The sequence below is a fragment of the Lutra lutra genome, chromosome 13, assembly GCF_902655055.1.
Source record: "Lutra lutra chromosome 13, mLutLut1.2, whole genome shotgun sequence".
In the NCBI taxonomy this organism is placed as follows: domain Eukaryota; kingdom Metazoa; phylum Chordata; class Mammalia; order Carnivora; family Mustelidae; genus Lutra; species Lutra lutra.
Genome location: NC_062290.1, coordinates 75,124,719 through 75,146,668, shown reverse-complemented (window position 1 = coordinate 75,146,668; position 21,950 = coordinate 75,124,719). Strand labels below are relative to the sequence as shown.

General features: G+C 41.3%; 1 protein-coding gene across 1 annotated transcript; it reads left to right on the top strand.

Annotated features, from left to right (window-relative positions):
• The first annotated feature begins 918 nt into the window (after positions 1-918).
• On the top strand, positions 919-13,792 carry ZFP37 (ZFP37 zinc finger protein). Its single transcript, XM_047701034.1, has 4 exons — positions 919-1,173; positions 6,735-6,861; positions 7,308-7,442; positions 11,703-13,792. The coding sequence occupies exons 1-4, from the start codon at positions 997-999 to the stop codon at positions 13,247-13,249; spliced, it is 1,986 nt and encodes a 661-aa protein (XP_047556990.1). The 5' UTR covers positions 919-996; the 3' UTR covers positions 13,250-13,792.
• The last annotated feature ends 8,158 nt before the right edge of the window (positions 13,793-21,950 follow it).

The following is a 21,950-nucleotide window of genomic DNA, read 5'->3' as shown; positions in this document are numbered from 1 at the left end:
GGGATGTACCTGGGTGATGTGGGATGGGCTACAGGGCAAGAGCCCTGTGATGAGAACTTTGAGAGTTGAGGTCCTTGCCACAGAAAATGCGGAGGCATTGCCTTCAAGGGAAACCTGTCCCTTGGAGAGGAAGGAGAAGGGGGAGGACCCTAGAAAGGATGGAGGAGCAGAGGCCCATGAAGTCCCAGGGGGGCTCTCAGTGGAGATCAGGAAGCTTCCATGTTCTGGCTGAGGGTGAAGGTGAGGGCTGGGAGGTGCTCTGGCCCTGGCTCATGCAATTCCTTGGACCTGAAACGCTAAGTCCACCCTTGTTCATCTTTCTGCTATCGGGGAAAGTTTCAAAATTGCTGAGAGTAGATCACGATCTCTCCTGGCACTCTGCGTGTTTCCTAGAAGCACTTTGCATCGTTATAATTGTCCATTTCCCACGTGTGCTTATTTGAAGAATAGTGGTGTCCTCCCCTGGATCCACAGGTCCCTGAAGGTAGGGCTGTGTGTCAGTTTTTCTCGTTCTTGCATCCACAATGCCTGCCACAGTTCCTGGGATACAGTAGATGTGCAGGAAGTACTTAGGGAGTTTTGAAGTGTTGAATAAATGCTCTTTCCCTATAAAAGAATGGTGTCTACACGATCGGGCTTTTTCTCCTTGTCTCTCCATCTTTCTTACTATCCCGGCTGCCTCGAGTCCTTGCTGGGCATCATGCTTGAGGATTTCCCGGCAGCGGGCTGCAGTGACCAACTCGGAGAGGAAACTCCAAATTCTGCCTTAGTGTGGCCAAGCCCCTGGGAGTCGGGCATCGTGAGGCACGGTGCAGTGAGGAACTGAGCACGCTCTCTGCCGGCTCGCAGCTCACCCCACAGGACCCTCCACCGAGCCCTCCCGCCCCCCTCCACCGGCCACCTGCCTGCGCGCGGGCTGGGAGCGCGGACCCCCGCTGTACGGCGGAGCCTCGGTCAAGATGGCCGCGCCCGGCCGCGATACCCAGGGGCGCCGCCATGGCAGCCGCGGGACCCGCTGAAGCCGCCCTTCCAGCCGCCGCCATGTCGGCCTCCGCCTGCGAGTGGATCCCCACAAAGCGGGAGAGCGTGGGCCGGAGGAGGAGTGCAGGGAAAGCCGAAGAGACCCGGTGTCCTGCGGAGATGGCTGTGTCCGAGCCGACGGGCAGCGCCGCGGTGAGCGCGATGGCGGGGCGGGGCGGCCTGGTGGTCGGAGGTGGTCTCATGGGGGGGTCGGTGATTGGAGGGTGACTGTAGTCTCTGAGAGGAGCGATTTGGGAATTGGAGGCGATGCTGGAGGGCCTTCTGGCGGAGGAGTGGTCGTCTGCGCTCTGGGGGGATCTGTGGGGCAGTGATGGGGGCCCTGCGGGGTCCGCGGGTTCTACAGGTTATGGTAATCCGTGTTTGGGGAGATCTGCGGTGACAGGGATGCGGGGAGTCTGCGGCACTCACGGAAAGGCCAGAGTTTGGAAGGCTCTGGGGATCGGAAATAGGGGCTTTGTGGTGTGTCAGAGACTGGGGAGGTGTGTGGCAGCTTGTGGTCTGTGGGAGCCAAGAGACTCTGGTGCCTGTGGTAGTTAGAGACTGGATTGTCCCTGTGTGTGTGTGCAGAGGTGCAGGGAGGTCCATTAGGAGCTTATCACAATAGTTAAGAGATGATGATGATTTAGGATAGGGTAATGCAGGGAAATGAAAAATCAGATCCAGAATACATCTGGAGATGAGCCAGTAAGACTTACTGACGAGTTGATATGAGACATGGGGGTAGAGAAGAATCAAGACTTACATCTTGACTTTTGGCTTGAGGCACTGGATAAAGGGGTTTTCCTTTTCTGGGAAAGGGTTGTATTGGAGACAACCAATTTTGGTGGATATAAATGGGAGCCAGAGTTGGATGACCGTGATTCTGTTTTGGCCAAGTCAAGATGCCCATTACATGTCCAAGCAGAGAATGAGTAGTTGTTAAATGTATGAATCTAGAACTTAGGAGAGGTTTGGGCTAGAGAATCCATATGTGAAAGGCTTCAGCATAGAGATGGTATTTAAAGCCACGAGATTGGATGAGATCACTGAGGAAGGGAAGGCAGCTAGAGAAGAAAAGTGGGGCCAAGGACAGATCTCAGACATTTAGAGGTTTGGTAGAGGAGGGGGCGAGAGGGGAAGGAGAATGAGGAGTAGTAGCCACTGAGAAAGGATGAAAAATGTAAATGTGGTGTCAAAGAAGTATAAAGAAGAAAACTTTTCAAGACAATGGGAGTTGTGTTGTCACCATTGCGTCATATGCTCTTGTGAGTCCCAGACTCGTGACTGCAAAGATTTGAGTTTGGTGAGATGTAGTCAATGGTTATTTTGATTGATTAGAGCTTTTTCAGTGGAGTGATAGGGATAAAATCCTGGTGGAATAAGTTGAAAGAATGGAGGTAATGAAGTAGAGACAGCAGGTATAGACCACACCAGGAATTTTGCTGGTAAAGGGAGCAAACACACTGACATTACATGGGACATAAGATTAAGAAATGGTTTTCACTAGATGAATTGATATTGAAACAACTTTGTATGTCAGTAGGAGTGATTGAGTAGAAAGGGAAAAATAGGTGGTAAAAAAGAGAAAAGAGGTTAATTGCAGAGGGTGAATTCCTTGAGAAGGCTGTTGGGGTTGGGATCTAGAGCATAAGCGGAGAAACTGGCTTTAGGCAAGAGAAGGAACACTTCCTCCATTTTAATAGAAAAGAGACAATGATGGGGTTTTGGAAACAGATTGGTGGAATTGGTGGTAACAAGGCAAGGTAGTGCTTGTCCATTTACACTTTCTCTTTGAAAGTATATTTGAAAGTGAATTTGTCAGCTGAGAATGGGAAAGTAGCAGATGCTGGAGATTTCAGAGAGAAAGAGGAGAACGTTTGGAATAACCATCTTGGAAAGAGGAACAGGAAACTCTCAGTATTGGATACCCATTTGCGATACGTGTTATAAACCTGAAGTGGGTCCAGGCAACTCAGTTGTTTGATTTTTCTCTCTTGGAATGTTCATCTGCAAGGTTGCAGGCAGAGATTAAGAGGAGAGTTGAGTTTGATTAAGTTTGAGGCTTTGGTAGGTAAGTACAGTGGAGAAGAAAATGGGCAAGGAAGTTAAAGCTGTTTTCCATGGAGTGCGTATGGTGTTAGAACAAAGAATCTAGGCAAGAGAAGAGAGAAGAAAAGTAAGGCCATGTGGTGATGGAAGATTGTGGAAAAGTGGTTAGGATCAATGGCTTATGGGGTCTGAATGCTTTTGGAAAACTATTGGCATAGAAGTAGTAGAGGAAGTAGGTTGGCAGCATAGGAAACAATAGTTGGGGATAGAATGTTTTCAGTAAAGCAGTGCTGCCATGGTATGTGGCAAGGTTTAAGGAATGGACGGCTGATGAGCAGGTGGCTGAGTCTGGGTGTGAGAAAAGATTTTTGGAGTCAGGAGAGAGAAAGGCCAGGCTGTTGAATGGCTCCTCTACATTGATGTAGCGAGAGTGCTGGAGCTGGAATGAAGAGGAACGTGGTAGTCAAGTTTTCAGTGAACAAGGAAGAATGACTGTGCACAAAAGTTGACCTAAGTGGCCCCAAAGAGCATCCTTAGAAAAGCCTGCTTGCAAGGTTGACCTTTGGCTGATGTCTGAGAACTTAGACTTCAGAAGGCATCCCATCATTTCCAGAAATGATAAAAGTGTCTCACTGTGCCTAAACTAGGTCAACAATGTGGTTTATGCCAAGCTCCTGATTTCCTTCTGGAAATCTAAGATCTTTGTGTGTGCCAGGCAGGGGGTGCCTGTGAGTGCCACTGAGTCTCCGCTGTCTTTCCTTGGGAAACATTTCACGCATGTTCTCACAACTTACCTCTGGAGGAATCAAGTATGTCCTGTGTGACTCAGATACTTGTGTCTGGTTTCTGTTGACTTTACCCCACCCACCATTTCCTTAGCCGTTTTTTTTTTTTCTTTAAAGATTTTATTTATTCATTTGTCAGAGAGAGAGAGAGAGAGAGCGTACAAGCAGGCAGAGTGGCAGGCAGAGGCGGAGGGAGAAGCAGGCTCCCCACCAAGCAAGGAACCCGATGCGGCACTCGATCCCAGGACGCTGGGATCATGACCTGAGCTGAAGGCAGCAGCTTAACCCACTGAGCCACCCAGGCATCCCTCCTTAGGTGGTTTTGCTGTGTGTTCCTTTGCTGTACTAAATCATAGCTATGGGTACAACTATATGCTGAGTCCTGTGGGTTTGCCTAGTGAATCATTGAACCAGAGGATTAATGGTTTAAAATCTCGTGATATTCTTTTTTTTTTTTAAGATTTTATTTATTTATTTGACAGACAGAGATCACAAGTAGGCAGAGCAGCAGGCAGAGAGAGGAGGAAGCAGGTGAGCAGAGAGCCCAATGCGGGGCTCGATTCCAGGACCCTGGGATCATGACCCGAGCGGAAGGCAGAGGCTTTAACCTACTGAGCCACCTAGGCGCCCCATAAAATCTCGTGATATTCTAAACATGAAAGAGATTTTGAAAGATGTATGAAAAATGGTTGAAAGTCATCATTTACCCCATCTTCAAGCCCCGAGGTACAGGAGTCAGGGTTGGGCCGTAACAAACAACCTCGGCTAGGGAACCTTGTAAGGGAGCAGTGTTCTCAGGAGACGGGTAGATTTCAGGTAAAGCGAGCAGGTGAAGACAATGGCTGAAGAGGTTGAAGGCATAGTGCAGTGATTAGGGTTTCTGTAAAGGCCACTGTTGGTGGAGTTCTGTTGGTGTCAGTGATTGGGGATTGGTAGGATAGGGGTTTGGGGTCATATCAGAGATAGACTGTGTTCCATGGGTATCAGTATCTGAAGGACCCCTGGGAATAGTGATTGGAATGTTTGGGGAGTGATTGGGGGGAAATCTGTTGCTGTCAGTGATCGGCAAGTTTGTTGGGATCAGTCATTTGGAATTAACGCCAGTGATTGGGAGGCCAGTGGCAATCAATAAGGGAGCTTATTAGAAATCAATGACTGGAGGTCCATAGAGGTTACAGATTGTTGACATACGGCAGCTAATTGATTGGTGGCTTATGGAGGTGGGGGGGTCATTTTTCAATGTGAGATTAATATGTTTGAATGTGTATTTCTTGGTGGCAAAATTCTCCAGTACCTGTGTCATCCTCCTCTCACCTGCCTAATAAGAAGAGAATCTTTAGGGCGCTTGGGTGGCTCAGTGGGTTAAGTCTCTGCCTTCGGCCTGGGTCGTGATCTCAGGGTCCTGGGATCAGGTCCCGCATCAGGCTCTCTGCTTGGCAGGGAGCCTGCTTCCTCCTCTCTCTCTCTCTCTGCCTACTTGTGATCTCTCTCTGTCAAATAAATAAATAAAAATCTTAAAAAAAAAAAAAAAGAAGAGAATCTTTAACATGCTTTAATTTCTCCCTCATCCCCCCCCCCACCAGCTGTAGTCCTACTAATTTTTCTTACATCACACCTCTTGATTTTAAGGATACTTTTGTAACAGTTGTACAAGAACATTATCAAATTACTTGGATATAACTAGACATTTGACGGGTTTTATTATTCATAGTTCTTTCTTGTATATTTCATCTTTCCCAATCTTGAAATCTTTATTCTGATGCACTTTTCTTTTAAAAAAAAAAATCATTGATTTTCTCCTCCTCCTCCTTTTCTGTGTCCCTTTCCTTCTCTTTATTTCTTTTTCTTCCCCCTTCTCTTTATTTATAAAGCACAAAGGCGATAGACTTTCTGCATCCTTACATGCCTAAAATATGTTATTTTTGGTTCCAAACATGATCTTTTGGCTGGTTATAAAAATCAAGGGTCTTGATTCTACCTCAGAACTCTAGTCCGTTGTCTTTGGTTATAGAAGAAAAGATAAAGACTAATTCTTTTGTTTTTGGTAATTTTCTCTCTGATGATTGTATAATTTTTTTATCCTCTTTTTTTAAAATTTTTTTTTAAAGATTTTATTTATTTATTTGACAGAGAGAAAGATCACAAGTAGGCAGAGAGGCAGGCAGAGAAAGAGGGGGAAGCAGGCTCCCCGCTGAGCAGAGAGCGCGACTTGAGGCTCGATCCCAGGACCCTGAGATCATGACCCGAGCCGAAGGCAGCGGCTTAACCCACTGAGCCACCCAGGCGCCCCTTTTTATCCTCTTGAATAAACAAATTTGCCAATGGGACTGTCATTTGGGGGCCGCTACAACAAAGTACTATTGACTGGGTAGCTTATAAACAGCAGAAAATTATTTCTGACAATTCTGAAGGCTCGAAGTCCCAGGATCAGGGTGCCAACATGGTTGCGATCTGGTGAGACCTTCTGCCAGGCTGCAGACTTTTTGTTGAATCCTCACTTGGCAGAGAAGAAGCAAGCTGTCTTATGACTCTTAAAGGGCATTGATCCCATTCACGGAGACTCCACCTGCATGCACTCATCTAATTCTAATTACTTCCCACAGGCCCTATCTCCTAGTGCCATCACATTGGAGGGTAGGGTTTCAACATATGAATTTTGGGGATACACAGATATTCAGTCCTTAACAGGGACATTTCTTAATATGATCTTTGTTTCTCAAAAAAAAAAAAAAAAGTGCAGATGTGGGTGAAGAATTAGTATCCTATATAATATCATGATCAACACTGAATGGTTGAGGTAAGAGCAAATCATTATTATCTTGTGCAAATCACCCATTAATGTGGATAACATTAGACTGAATAGGAATATTGCTATTACAGGGATCGGTAACATTCAAAGATGTGACTATGGCCTTTACCCAGAAGGAATGGGAGCGACTAGATCCTGCTCAGAGGGACCTGTATAAGGATGTGATGCTGGAGAACTATAGCAACCTTGCCTCAATGGGTAAGGACAATTCTTTCATAATTCAAAATGTGTCTACTATAATACCTTCTCTCTAAAGTCCTTGATAAGTTTGGCCTTGGCTATGAATTGAAGAGTTTTAATCTCTTGGGGTATGAGGCAGGATATTTGTGGAAGGTCTACTTAGATGGGGTACATGAGCAATCACATTGTGAAATTTCAGAAGCCATATATTCTCTCCCTCCCTCCCTCCCTCTTTCCCTCCCTCCCTTCCTTCCTTCCCTCTCTCTTCCTCCTTCCCTCCCTTTCTTCCCTTCCTTCCCTCCCATCCCTCCCTTCCCTCTCTTTCCTCTCTTCTCTCGCCTCTCCTCTTAGAAGCCATATATATATTCTTTATCCTCTTAGGGTTCTGAAGTCCAAATTTTAGGGCTTGATTTCCGGGATGTTTGTTTTCCTAACACTCCGTTTTTGCCATTTCTTGTGAGCAGGGTTTCAAGCTCCCAAACCAGACATGATCTCTAAGTTGGAAAAAGGAGAAGAGCCGTGGTTGGGGAAGGGCAAAAGACCCAGACAAGGTGGTCCCAGTGAAATAGGAAGACCCAAGCAAACAGGAACCAATGGAAGTAAGTTTCTAGTTTTTTGGTGATCCTTTGGAATTCTTCAATGAATAATTTATTTTTAAAATCTTCAAGATCCCATACCCTTTTTTCTTAACCAGGAGTAGCAGTTGAAAAATATGAGAATTTCTTGGGGAGGAAGAGTTCAAACTACAAAGGTTCTTTAACCTTAGAGATTCTAATCTCTCTTCCATCTACGAACCTCTTCATGTGTGAGGCTGAGGTTCATTTTAGTTGTAAGCCAGTGCTACTCATGGGAGTTAGCTTATACTGCTTGTATCAGTTAGCTTAGGCTAAGTTATGCTCTGTTAAGGAATGACCCCTAAATCTTAGTGGCTTCCAACAAGAAAGATTTGTTTCTTGTTCACTCTGTAGCCTTATCCCACATAATCCTTTGGCCCTATACTGAAAGAGCGATCCCTATTTGGCAAATTCTGGTTCATGGCAAAAGGAAAGAAGAATGAGTAGAACCACTCTTTACATCACTGATTGGAAGTGGTCGATAATCCCTTTCTGTTCCCATTTCATTGGTTAATTGGTTAGAGCAGATCACCTGGCTTCTGTTAAGTTCAGCAGGGTAGGAATGTATAATCCTTCCAGAGGGAGGACTCAAGGGACAATGGGTCTGGGAGGTACAGTCTTTCCACAGGGAACAGTAATACAGTCTGCCACACCATTTGTATTGTGGTAGGAAAAAAGGGGAAAACCAGAGCTCTGAACCTCTGGTACCAGCCCCTGAGATGCCTAACTGACCCTTCCTTATTAATTGTCTTTCCTCATCCATGCTGTCCATCACTCAGCTTCCAGAAGGAGCAGTTCTCAGAATCCCATTACTGCTTACCTTATTTAAAGCAGTGCTGTTTTTTATTTTATTCTTTTCCCCCAATATCCTTAGTGTTTTCCCTTCATCACTCAAAACTCCGGGACTCCATGGTATCACGTTTCTCTCCTTATGTGTTCAAACCTTCTTAGATCCATCTTCTTACCAAATCTCTTGGCATGATTCTCCCCTGCCTTTAATTACTTTCCATGTCCCTCCTTTTCACTGTGAAATGCTCTAACCCCATAGTGCATCATTATTTCCATTTACTCATTAACCTGTGCAGTCAAATCCCACAGAATTCATGCCTATATGTGAATTTCTGGCTTTATAGTAACCACTGCTTACCTTTCAGTGCATATTTTGGTGGTTTCAGTCAGCATGAAATTCTTGCCTACCTGGCTTGAATTCTACCGCTTGAATCTGGCCTTCTCTTCTAAGTGCTTCTTTACATTTATTTTACCAGATTCTCTTCCTTCTCACTTTGCTGAAGTGTTCCTAAGGTTTTGTCTTCTACTCTGTCTTCCTTTTTTTTTTTTTTCTATTGTATTTCCCTCAAAAGAATCAAGATGTTTATTGTACCCTGGTGAGTTTTAAGGTAAATTGATCTTCTCCAGATAAACCTCCAGTTTCTTCATGTTGTACTCATATTTTACCTGCTTACAGGAAAGCCCAGTCTCACAGTCTCAGAAATGGAAAGCTTTGTCCTTCTGTCTCTCTTTGTAAATTAGAGCTTCCTTTCACCTTCCCTATTTTTATCAGAGTCTGCTTTGATTTGAGGCCTGTCTACCTCAGAATTCCTGTGAATCTCTGCCTTCTCTTTTATTGTCCTCTCCTCAGTTCCTGGGTTGTTTGTTTACTTCAGTTCTCAGACATCACTCAAATCAGGTGTATATTATCTCATACCTAAATTGCTCCAATTCTTAAGCTGATTTGTTGGATCCATTTTTTTAAAATAATTCATCTTTGATGTTGCCACCAAATATTAAAATATTCAATTATTATTTATATCACAATAGTCCCCCCAAAAGCAGAATGTTTACGATATATATTTAAGTGTCCAAGTGTCCTCTGAATTTTCTGGGACTCTATGAGTTTCCTGAAACCAGAGGGACTAGTCCTTCAAATGACAAATGAAGTGACCTCATGGAGTTTTGATTCATCCGTTAGTGGCTCCAATTTTGGCTATGTTCACTTTTCTCTCCGATACTCGGTGTTACAACTAAAAAATAGTCCTGGTAGTCATCTATTACAACTTTGTCATTGCTGCAGTAGCTTTCTTCTTGGCTCAGGTTCTCAGATAGTACTTGGAGTTTCTTCAAGGAAAGGCTATTCTATTCCATCCAATGATTTGTTGAGTCTAGTGAGCAATACACTTCAGTTTCTGAAGTTACAGTCATTTTAGCTTAAAATTCACATTTTAGTTGTTGTTTCAGATTCAGGAGAAGCTTACAGCCTTAAACCCATGCTCCGTCAGACCCAACCCTCCTAGTATTACCTTATGATTATACCATTTCACTAGTTCAATTTCCTTTCCACCCCCCACGGTAAATGTCTCTCACAGTGCTTTATATATTTTCATGTTGGCCAATCTCCATGATTATAAGGGGTTCTTATAATGTTGCACATCAAGGGGAAAGGTTTGAGTTTTGGTCCCTTTCTTCCTAGAAAGAGATTTGCTTCTATTCTTTCCAGCATCCTTGGGCATTGGAAGATGCCGCCTTTGTCATGCTCTTGTTATATTCTTCCCCCCAAAATGCTTGCATCACTTAAAATTTCCTAAATGGAAAAGCAGCTGGCAACTCTACTTCTTCCTACTCTATCTATACTACTATATCTACACTTACAAAAATTGATCTTTTACTCCACAGGAACTAATCTCTTAAGAGTCCTTGATGAAAGGAATAGTATTTCCTGGCTATGTTGAAATACCATAACTCTTTTCTATTTGATCCCAGTTTTCACTTTCGTGTAATGTTCCTTTATGACCGAGGCAGCTATTCAATTTCTCTCTCTCTCTTTCTTGGAGACTCATATCGGCTTTTCTCGTTGAGTCTGTTTAATTCCCACCCTAAAGATTTTTTTTTTAAAGGTTTTATTTATTTATTTCACAGACAGAGATCACAAGTAGGCAGAGAGGCAGGCAGAGAGAGAGAGGAAGGGAAGCAGGCTCCCTGCTAAGCAGAGAGCCCGATGCGGGACTCAATCCCAGGACCCTGAGATCATGACCTGAGCCGAAGGCAGAGGCTTTAACCCACTGAGCCACCCAGGCGCCCCCACCCTAAAGATTTTTCTGCTTTTCCATACATATAACTGAAAAAAGTCACCTCAAAATGGTAGTCTCAACTCTTTAAGTTTTTAGATTTTTACACATGTAGTATCCATACCTAGCTAAAAGAAGTCTTTGAATTTCAGTTCTAAATTCTTAGGAGAGAGAATATTATTGGTCTAGGTAGGGCTCTTTGTTTACCACCAACCAGTCAATTGTTTTCAACCAGGGGTTGGATCCATATGGTTCACACGTGGTTGCTGCCATATGTCAGTGTGGTGTGGTGGTCTCAGAGAAGGAAGACACGACACACACTGGGAAGATATCTTAAAATATGTATTTTTTTTAATGTATGGAGGGAAGGATGTGAGCAATCATTTAAAGCTGGGAATCAGTTTAAAATTGATAATTAGTAGGATGCCTGGGTGGCCCAGTGGGTTAAGCCTCTGCTTCAGCTCAGGTCATGATCTCAGGGTCCTGGGATCGAGGCCCACATCAAGCTGTCTGCTCAGCGGGGAACCTGCTTCTCCCTCTCTCTCTGCCTGCTTCTCTGCCTTCTTGTGAGCTCTCTCTCTCTGTCAAATAAATAAATAAAAATTATTTTTAAAAATTGATACTTGATAATTAGTAGAGTGAGCTGGCAGAAACAAAGGTATGCTCCATACTTCCATAAGAGGAGGAAGACTCTTAGTGGACACCATGGTTTGAGCCAGGTGTGTCTCCAACTGTGACCATGGAGAGTTGAATTAATATAGTACAGGCTGTGGGAGCCAAATACTATGGATGGACTGGCTGTTATAAAAGCTGGGATGCTTGGGCTGAGGAGAAACCTCAAAAAATATTGACTACAATCACAAGCTCTTTTAACTTCATCTGTTACCTAGTCACTGTTCCTTGTGTTTATTCCACCCCCCGTCCCATGCTGCAAGGTCATATTTATGAACAGGCAAAGTTTTATCTAATTACTATTGTCAATTAACTTTTCTTGTTTTTCCTACAACACTTTCCCCTCAAGTCCAAGAAGTTAGGGCCATTTGCACTTGGTATTTCACTCACTTTGGGATACTAGGCCTGAGTAAAGATGCAGCCCCACAGTAGGGCTTTTCTTTTATAAGTTATATTCCAGTATATGAGAGGACAAAGATTCACAAGAATGTCTTATTGAATTCCATTTTAGATGAAGTCCAGCAAGGTAATGACCAGCTAGAGAACCACCAGGAATCTCAAAACAAACTCTGTAAGGAAGTTGCATTCAAGAGAAAAGGTCTGACTAAGAAGAAAGGCCGTGAATATAGTTCACTGGGGGAAAAAAGTGTGAGTACAAAACATGTTCCTTCAAAAAAAAGGCTTAAATTTGATTCACATGGAAAGAGTTTGAAACAGAATTCAGATTTACCTGGTCATATAAGAAACTATGCAAAAAAGAAACCTAATGTAGCTAAAGAGCACAAGAAATCATTCAGCCATAGCTTACCTGATACAAAGAAAGAAAAAAATCAAGCTGGAAAGAAACAAAAATTATCCAACCATAGCTTATCTAATAAGCATGACAAAACTCAAACTGGCAAGAAACATGAGAAATTAGCTCATCATAGCTTATCCGATACTAAACGGGACAAAATTCAAACTGGAGAGAAACATGAGAAATCATCCAGCCATAGCTCATCTCCTACTAAGTGTGACAAGACTCAAGCTAAAGCAAAACCCTACGAATGTAATCAATGTGGGAAGGTTCTCAGCCATAAACAAGGACTCATTGACCATCAGAGAATTCATACTGGAGAGAAACCATACGAATGTAATGAATGTGGGATAGCCTTTAGCCAAAAGTCACACCTCGTTGTACATCAAAGAACTCACACTGGAGAAAAACCGTATGAATGTATTCAGTGTGGCAAAGCCCACAGTCATAAACATGCCCTCACTGACCATTTGAGAGTTCATACCGGGGAAAAACCCTATAAATGTACTGAATGTGGGAAAACCTTTAGACATAGCTCAAACCTTATTCAACATGTGAGATCTCATACAGGTGAGAAGCCCTATGAATGTAAGGAATGTGGAAAATCCTTTAGGTATAACTCATCTCTTACTGAGCATGTGAGAACTCATACGGGTGAAATACCATATGAATGTAATGAATGTGGAAAGGCTTTTAAGTATAGCTCATCTCTTACTAAACATATGAGAATTCATACGGGTGAGAAACCCTTTGAATGTAATGAATGTGGGAAAGCTTTCAGCAAGAAGTCACACCTCATTATACATCAAAGAACTCATACTAAGGAGAAGCCCTATAAATGTAATGAATGTGGAAAAGCATTTGGACATAGCTCTTCTCTTACTTACCACATGAGAACTCATACAGGTGAAAGTCCTTTTGAATGTAATCAATGTGGGAAGGCCTTCAAACAGATTGAAGGCCTTACTCAACATCAGAGAGTTCATACTGGGGAGAAACCCTTTGAATGTAATGAATGTGGGAAAGCTTTTAGCCAAAAGTCGCACCTCATTGTACATCAGAGAACTCATACTGGGGAGAAACCTTTTGAATGTAATGAATGTGGAAAGGCTTTCAATGTGAAGTCACAGCTTGTTATACATCAGAGATCCCACACTGGAGAGAAACCCTATGAATGTAATGAATGTGGAAAAGCTTTCAAACAAAATGCATCCCTTACCAAACACGTGAAAACTCATTCAGAAAAAAAATCTCATGAGTGAAATAAATGTGAGAAATCAAACGAAATGCATCCCTTACCAAACATGTGAAAACTCATTCAGAAGAAAATCTCATGAGTAAAATAAATGTGGGAAATCTTTTAATTCAAACTAAAGGTTTTATTTAACCTTAGTAGGATTCTGAATTTTAAGGATGTTAGAAAGCCTTTAATAAGAAGTCACACCTAATTACACATGAGAGAATTTGAAAGTGAATCTTATGTAGAAACAATGGATGATACCAACCTTTTATAAAAAACATTGTTTTAAAAATAATCATTAATTATTTATATATTCAGACCCAAATATAAAGCTTTAAAAATCATTAATTAGCTGAATAATCAGAGCAATAGAGAATTTGCATATCTGTTAATTTCCTTGTATAAGTGTGTCTGGCCACTGGTATGAGCCTCATCTTTGATATTATCACCTAACCCTTTTTTATTTTTTTTAATTTTTTTTAAATTTTTTTTTAAAGATTTTATTTATTTATTTGACAGAGAGAGATCACAAGTAGGCAGAGAGGCAGGCAGAGAGAGAGGAAGGGAAGCAGGCTTCCTGCTGAGCAGCGAGCCTGATGTGGGACTCAATCCCAGGACTCTGGGATCATGACCTGAGCCGAAGGCAGCGGCTTAACCCACTGAGCCACCCAGGCGCCCCTCACCTAACCCTTTTTTAATGTCTTGTTAGCTTCTACATCAGCTGGAAACTTTCTAAAAGTTATTTATGTAAAAAATAGTAACACAAAATTAAGAAAAAAATAAAAGAAAGCAGCTGAGGATAGGGACATCATTCTCTACCAGCACCAATGTATTGTTAAGTGAAAAAAGCAGGTTGCTGAACTGTGTGTATCGTATGTTCCCACTTATGTACAAAAGGGGTGTTTACCTGTCCCTCTCTGTCTATGTATGTTTGTACATATGTATGTATACATATATTTGTATGTGAATAGACTTGGTTTGAAAAAATATAGAAGAAGCTTTATAGTGGTTGTCATGAACAAAAGAGTAAAGGAGTGAGGACTAGGATGGGAGGGAGACCTCCTTTTTATTATATACTATTGGAATTTTTAAATAATGTACATGGGTTATTTTCACAATTAAAATCTTTTTAATATGCATACATCAACACTGATTAATATTTTCACTAAGCTCACTCCGTGGTGGTGTTTGATGAAGTGTCTATGCCTGTTATCAAGGGTGATGAATCTGAGGATATGCTACTAAACTTGATATTGAATTCACAAAGACTTTTCCTATCCAACACTCATCTTTTTATTAAAATAATGAATTGCGATTGTAATTTAGCACCGTGTTTCTTCTATATGCCATATTTTTTAAAAGATATGTTGTGATTGCAGGTGAATGAAAGTGATTTTTCTGAACAGTCACTCCTTTTTATCACATATTCAGAGTACTTATAAATAAACCCCTCAATCTGGGATTTCAAATGTGTTGCAACAAATGCCACTGCATCCTGTTCTTGTTCAATAGCAGACATTGTTAATGGATCACTGCACTTTTTCTGAGTGAACCTAGACTTGGCCTCAGAGTCTCTCCTAAGCATGTATTCCAAAACGTACTGTGAATCAATTTGGGTTTCCAGATGAGAACTATTTTCTACTGCATACCTATTTACTATTATTACTTTTTAACCTCATAAGTCATGGATAAAAAAAATACAACTGAATTGTTTTTGAATTGTTACACTAAAAACAGTGACAGAAGGACAAAAATGGTTTTGTTATGTAAGGTAATAATATTTGGCACGCATGTCTCCTTTTACATTTTCACAGTACATTCACTACATTACCTCATTTGTTCTTCAGAATAAACATACGGGTCAATGAGCAAGCCTTTTCTAGTGATCAATTCTGCTCAATAAATATTTTACCTGGATATTAGTCTAGCATAACGATGGGCCCTCAACAAATACGTGATCAAGTGCCATTTTTGCAAATACTTCCCATATCAAGTTCCTGTCTTCCCGATTTCCTCATTAACAGATGTAAGTATTAACAGAATTAACAGATGTAAGTATTGAGAATGAAATTGTGTGTGTGTGCATTCATGTGTGCACACGTGCATTGAAAAATCAACACATGGATGTTAGAAACTCATTTCCAAGTAACTTATTTACTCCCACAGAAGGAAAATGCAATGCGAAAGCCATTTTCCATCAGTAACTTATAACCAGGTGGAAGTCTGGTACTATGCACAGAATGAATCTTCTCTGTCCAGAGCTGTAGAAAATCTGCACTTTTTAAAAAAAAAGATTTTATTTATTTATTTGACAGACAGAGATCACAAGCAGGCAGAGAAACAGGCAGAGAGAGAGAGAGAGAGGAGGAAGCAGGCTCCCCGCTGAGCAGAGAGCTCCACCCGGGGCTCAATCCCAGGACCCTGGGACCATGACCTGAGCGGAAGGCAGAGGCTTTGACCCACTGAGCCACCCAGGCGCCCCAAAATCTGCACTTTTTAGAAGGATAAAACAGTTACATGTTATGGCCATGTTAAATTTCCCACACTTCTTGGAGAATCCATAATAGTACCCCATACCTGGGAAAGTATGCCTGAATAGTAGAAATGAATGCTAAAAGCCATCCTATAGAGTAAGAAAGGAATTAAAAATTAGCATCAATAAATGGGGAAGTGATGTCTAAAATTTACTGGAGGTGAGGGATAAAGAAAATAGACATACAGAGGTGAGTCTAAACCAATGATAAGATGTATCAAAATTGCCTGGAGAGCTTGTTAAAACACAGACTTTAGAAATGGGCCCCACCTACAGAGTTTCAGATTTAGTAGGTCGGGGAGGGCGGAGGTGGCTGAGATTTTGCATTTTTAATAACTTGCCAGAGATGCTGGTGCTGCTGGTCTGGGGACCACTTTGAGAAACACTGATTTAAATCATTGTTGAAGTAAATTTATAAAGTACTTAATGTTTCTGAGATATTTCTTTAATATGAAGATAATGTTTACATATGTTGGAAAGTGCATATCACCATCATTATGTGGACAGTGATTCATTCAGCATTGTCGGCTTAAGAGTAAGCTTAACGTTTTTCCAAATAATTTTTCTATTTTCCTGAATTAATTTTATTTTGTTGTAATGAATTTTCATTACTGGAGTAAGGCCAAGTAGAGTCCTACTAATCCTGATCCTCTCACAGAAAACAGTTATAAACTCTGGACAAAATCACACACACACACAACCAATGACCTGGTCTCCGGGTCATGAGGTACTGGAGAGTGAACAAAAGCAGATTATGGGAATGTGTTGAAATTTGGGAGAAGGGAATGTAGGAGGTTAGATCACAATTTTTAGCCTGAGGACATGCTGAAGTTGGTATGGCAGAGGGGTGGGTAATTTGATAGAAAACAGGGAAGTCTTTTTGAGATAAGAAACCACATAACTGAGTTCAGGGCAACCAGAGCCACTTGGAAAGTGAGAGGAGAATCCCAGAGAAGAGACTCACAGAGGGGTAATCCAAATTCTGTGAATAAATTCTGCCCAAATCTCTGACTTATTCCTGAACCATGCATATTTGGCACAGACTCCAAATGCTTCCCTTAAAGACAAGAGAACTGAGCTTTTATTTTTGCTGCTGCCCCACAGACTTAGTTTGAAGTTTGAACTCAACCCTGCTAATTACTTCATAAAACAAAAGTATTAATACTCTTCAGAGAAATATAACAGAATCCAAACTCTCCACAATTTATCATTCATGATATGGAGAATATAAGAAAAACTTATTAGACAGCCAAAGAATTAAGAAATTGTGACCCCATTTCAAGAAAAGAGACAACCAACCCAGAAGTTGGAATGAGCATATGAAGATATTAATATAATTATAATGGTGCTTAATGAAATAAAGATATACTCACAGTGAATAAGGATTTTTTAAAAAAGAACAAAGAGAAACAATGAAGAAAAAAAAAACAAAAGAAAATTCTAGAACTTAAAAACACAATGTCTGAAATTTAAAATTCCCTGGATAAGTTTACCAGCAGAAAAATGACAGGGGAAAGAGTCATTGAACTTGAAGCAGCTCAGTAGAAATGATTTAAAGTGAGGGGAAAATGATAGAAAAGATAGGAAGAGAATCTCAGGGACCTGTGGGACGATAACAAAATATCTTGAATATGTGTAGCTGAAGTCCCAAAGGGAGAGCAAGGAAAGAATGGGATACACAAAATATTTGAAGATATAATGGCTGAAATGTCTCCCAATTTGATAAATGATATAAATATACTGATTTGGGAATATCAGTGAACTCGAAGCAAGTTAAGTGTGAAGAAAACACTTCCTAGACAAGCTGCTAGAGCCTAAGGATAAAAATAAAATCTGGAAAGCCAGGGGAAAAAACAACATAAAACATGTGATAAAAACAATTCTAATGATTGGTGATAACATCAGAAACTATGGTGGCCAGAAGACAGTAGATCAGTATCCTTCAAGTGGTATGGAAAAACAAAATGAAACCCATCAGCCTTAAATTCTGTATCCAACAAAAATAGCTTTCAAAAATGAAGGTGAAATAATGATATCTTAGATAAAAGAATTAAGAGAATTTATCTGCAGAAGACCATACGTTTTTCAGGTTGAAAAAAAAAATGACACCAAATGGAAACTCAGTTCTTCAGAATCACTGAAGAGCATCAGAAATGGTAAATACATAAGCAAATATAAGACTATTTTAACCTCTTTGTTTCTTTATAATACTCGGGATTTTTAAAAGATTTTATTTATTTATCTGACAGAGAGAGAGCACACAGGGAGGGAGAGCAGCAGAGGGAGAGGGAGAAGTAGGATCTCCATGAGCAGAGAGCCTGATGTGGGGCTCCATCCCAGGACCCTGGGATCATGACCTTAGCTGAAGGCAGATGCTTAACTGACTAAGCCTCCTAGGCACCCCCTTAGGACTGTTTGAAACAAAACTTACAACATTGTCTTATGTGGATTATAAGTTATTTAGATGCATTACATGTAACAGTGCTAGGATGAAGAATGGGGGAAGACCTAAAATGTAGAAAGGTTTCTAAATTGTATGCGATTTGGTACAATATCAACTTCAAGGAGACTATGAAAGTCAAAGATGATAGAGCAATCCTTAGAGAAACCACTGAACAGTAAAGCAAAGAGATATAGGCAAAAACATAACAGATAAATTTATGAACCTCTAAAAAGCATTTTTAAATTAATAATGGAAATAGGAAGGGAAATACAGAAGAAGAAAATCAAAGAAGACAAGCAATACAAATAGTAAGATGGTGGACCTAAATCCAATCTTAGCAATAATTACTTTAAAAATTAGTGGACTAAACTGTCCAATGAAAAGGCAGAGATTTTAATAATGGGATAAAAAAAAGCAAGATCCAATTTTACACTCTGTATAAGATCTAGACTTTAGGGGTGCCTGGGTGGCTCAATGGGTTAAAGCCTCTGCCTTCGGCTCGGGTCGTGGTCCCAGGGTCCTGGGATCGAGCCCCACATCGGGCTCTCTGCTTGGCGGGGAGCCTGCTTCCTTCTCTCTCTCTGCCTGCCTCTCTGCCTACTTGTGATCTCTGTCTGTCAAATAAATAAATAAAATCTTTAAAAATAAAAGATCTAGACTTTAAAAAGACACAGATAAGTTAAAATTAAATGGATTGAAATGGTATATCATACAAATAGTAAGCATACAAAAGTGTGAATTGGTGTATTCATAGCAGACAAAACAGACTTCTCAATAAAAGTGTCAAAGAGGGCCAATTTAAAAAGTTTAAAGATTAATTCCTCAGGAAGACATAACATTCATGAACACTTATGCACCTAGAATAGAGCTCCAAAGCGCAAGAAGCAGAAACTGAAAAAACTGAAAAGAGGTATCAACAATTCCACAATCATAACTGGAGATTTTCACATCCTTCTCTAGGTAGCTCAGGAGAGCTACGCAGAAAAATTAGTTAAGACAGGGGCTCCTGGGTAGCTTGGTCAGTTGAGTGACTGACTCTTGATTTTGGCTCAGGTCACGGTCTCTGGGTCATGAGATCTAGCCCCACCTTGGGCTCCATGCTTAGCGGGAAATCTGCTTGGGATTCTCTCCCTCTGCCCCTCCCCCACCTCGTGTGTGCACTCTAAATAAATATATAAACAAACAAATAAAATCTTAAAAAAAAAAGAGAGAGAAAGAGAGTAGCAAAGGCATACACTATCTGAGGAACACTATAAGATACCTTGACCTAACTGGTGTTTATGGAACATTAATTCTAAGCTGTAGAGTCACACATTTTTCTCAAGTGGACATGGTATGAACACCAGGGCAGAAAATATGCTGGGCCACAAAACCAGTCTCAGTACATTTTAAAGAATTGAAATCATCCAGAACACATTCTCTGACCACAACAGAACTGTGGTTGGGTTCTCCGGAGGCAGATACTGAGCTAGAGCTAGAGGAATCCGATGTTTGTTTAAAACCAATACCTGTGAAAGGAAGGAGGAAAATTAGGATTGGGCAAAGGAAAACGTTTACATACATTGCAGGCCCAACAAAGCCTGTGCCAACCTGGTGCAGAGCTCTGGAGTGTTTTTTCCTACTCACTGTATTATAACCCCACCTTGCTCGTTCACCAGATTTGGGCTGCCCTGTGAAGGGCATGACCTTGGGTGAGGCAGCTCTCTGTAACTGAGGCCTACTTTCATGTAGTTGACAGCTAGAGGTTGTCTTCTTACCGCATCCCGCATAGCCAAGCAGCAAGTCTTTCCTTGAAGAATCTAGATATACAACTCTATCATAAAAACATCCCTTGCTCTGTGCGCGCGCGCGCACACACACACACACACACACACACACACACACACACACATTTCCTTCCAGAATTTCTGACTCCCTTTTTGCCTGGGGAGACGTCAGAAGAGAGATTAGTGGGATAAACTACAGTTTCTGCTGCAATAGTGGTCGGAAGTTCATAATAGATAACTCATCATCTCACTTTTCCACTATCCATTCTCAGCTACCTCTGCTGACTTAAGACACTGGCCATTATGCCCTTCTCAGACCTGAACCTGTGCAGCTACGGTCACTATTAGGCAAGGCGTACGAAGTGGACCACTGGGTTCTATGTTTTCTTCCCTGCCCACACTGTGTGATAGCAGCTCACTTTCTACTGACATCAGGCTTATTCACTTCTTCTAAGAGAGTGATCTCTCCTCTTGCCTGCTCATTCCTGACCACAAAGAGCTCAGAGGATTCAGACATCAACCTGAAGATCCTGCAGGGGATGCTGATGTCACAGTCGTGGATGCTGGGTGCTTGCTTATACCTGCTGTTCCTGAATGTTCCACTTGTATCTTAAAATGGATATTTTCAAAACCCACTTAATTCATGACTTGATGGTTTTGACAGGCTCTCCCTCATACTGGGTAGTTCTGGTGGTGTAGTCATTTAGTGTCCCATGGTCATGCATTCTGTCTTTACCTGGGGGCGATAGCCCGCCAGCAGATGTTTTACAAAAACATCTAATCCTCCATTGCAGATGGCCTGGCCTTGCCCCAGAATTTGAGGAGCCTGTGTTCTTCTACTGCGGCTTGCCACAAACTCCACATGGCGTTTCCACAAACCCCACCACTGATGCCACTGACACCAAAGTTTAAATAAACATCAGCTAACTATGTATGTGAGAATCTATTTCTGGACTCTCTGTTCCATATATCTATTTATCTATTACATTAAATTGATTCCTGTAACCTTATACTAAGTTTTGAAGTCAGGTAAAGAGAGTAAGCCCTCCCACTTCCTTTCTCTTTTTTAAAGTTGTTTTGGCATGTATTAAATTTTGAGAGTATCGCCAAATGTCTGCCACCCATCTACATGTATGTGTGAATAATTCCATATGTGATTTCTTCATTCTGGATATTATCAATTTAAAAAATGTTATCAGTATGGAAAATCTCATTGTTTACATATCTTTATTATTGAGGTACTTGTCCTTTTTTCCATTGGATTTTTGATCTGTGTCTTTATAATTGTCTGAAGACAAGTTTCTTCAGAAATAATTCAGTCTTTGACCTGCTTAAATTCTCTTATATGTTGGGGCACCTGGGTGGCTCAGTGTGTTGGGGCTCTGCCTTGGGTTTGGGTCATTATCTCAGGGTCCTGGGATCAAGCTCCGCCTTGGGCTTTCTGCTCAGCAGGGAGCCTGCTTCCCCCTCTCTCTCTGCCTGCTGCTCTGCCTACTTGTGATCTCTCTCTCTCTGTCAAATAGATAAATAAAATCTTAAAAAAATTCCCTTAATATGTTAAAAATATCAGCTTGTAACCTGAATTCTCATCTTTCTCTCCCTTAATATACAAGCTTCTTGAGAACTGGTATTACCTTGGTGTTTCTACTTCCTCAGTTCACATTTATACTTCAGTACATTTCGGTAGGGCTCTGTCTTCATCATTACTGTGAAACAATTTCTAAAAAGACCACCTTGCTATTATTAAATCCAAGGGACATTTTTTGTTCTTATCCTCGTGAATTTTTGGTTGCATCTGACATTTGACACTTCCCTCTTCCTTTCTGACACCATTCTTCTTGATCTTCTGCTCCCTCCCTCTCTCCTCTGTTCCCATCATCAGTTCCCCTTTCCTTTATCCCTCACCAGTTAAAATTTTCCAGGGCCCCACCCTAGGTGTCTTGTTTTTTCCATTGTATGTGTTTTCCCTGATCAATTGCAC

Coding starts and splice junctions, on each gene's coding strand:
- ZFP37 (XM_047701034.1), top strand. CDS start 997: ATGGCAGCCGCGGGACCCGCTGAAGCCGCCCTTCCAGCCGCCGCCATG. Junction 1,174..6,734: donor AGCCGACGGGCAGCGCCGCG/GTGAGCGCGATG, acceptor TTGCTATTACAG/GGATCGGTAACATTCAAAGA. Junction 7,443..11,702: donor GCAAACAGGAACCAATGGAA/GTAAGTTTCTAG, acceptor ATTCCATTTTAG/ATGAAGTCCAGCAAGGTAAT.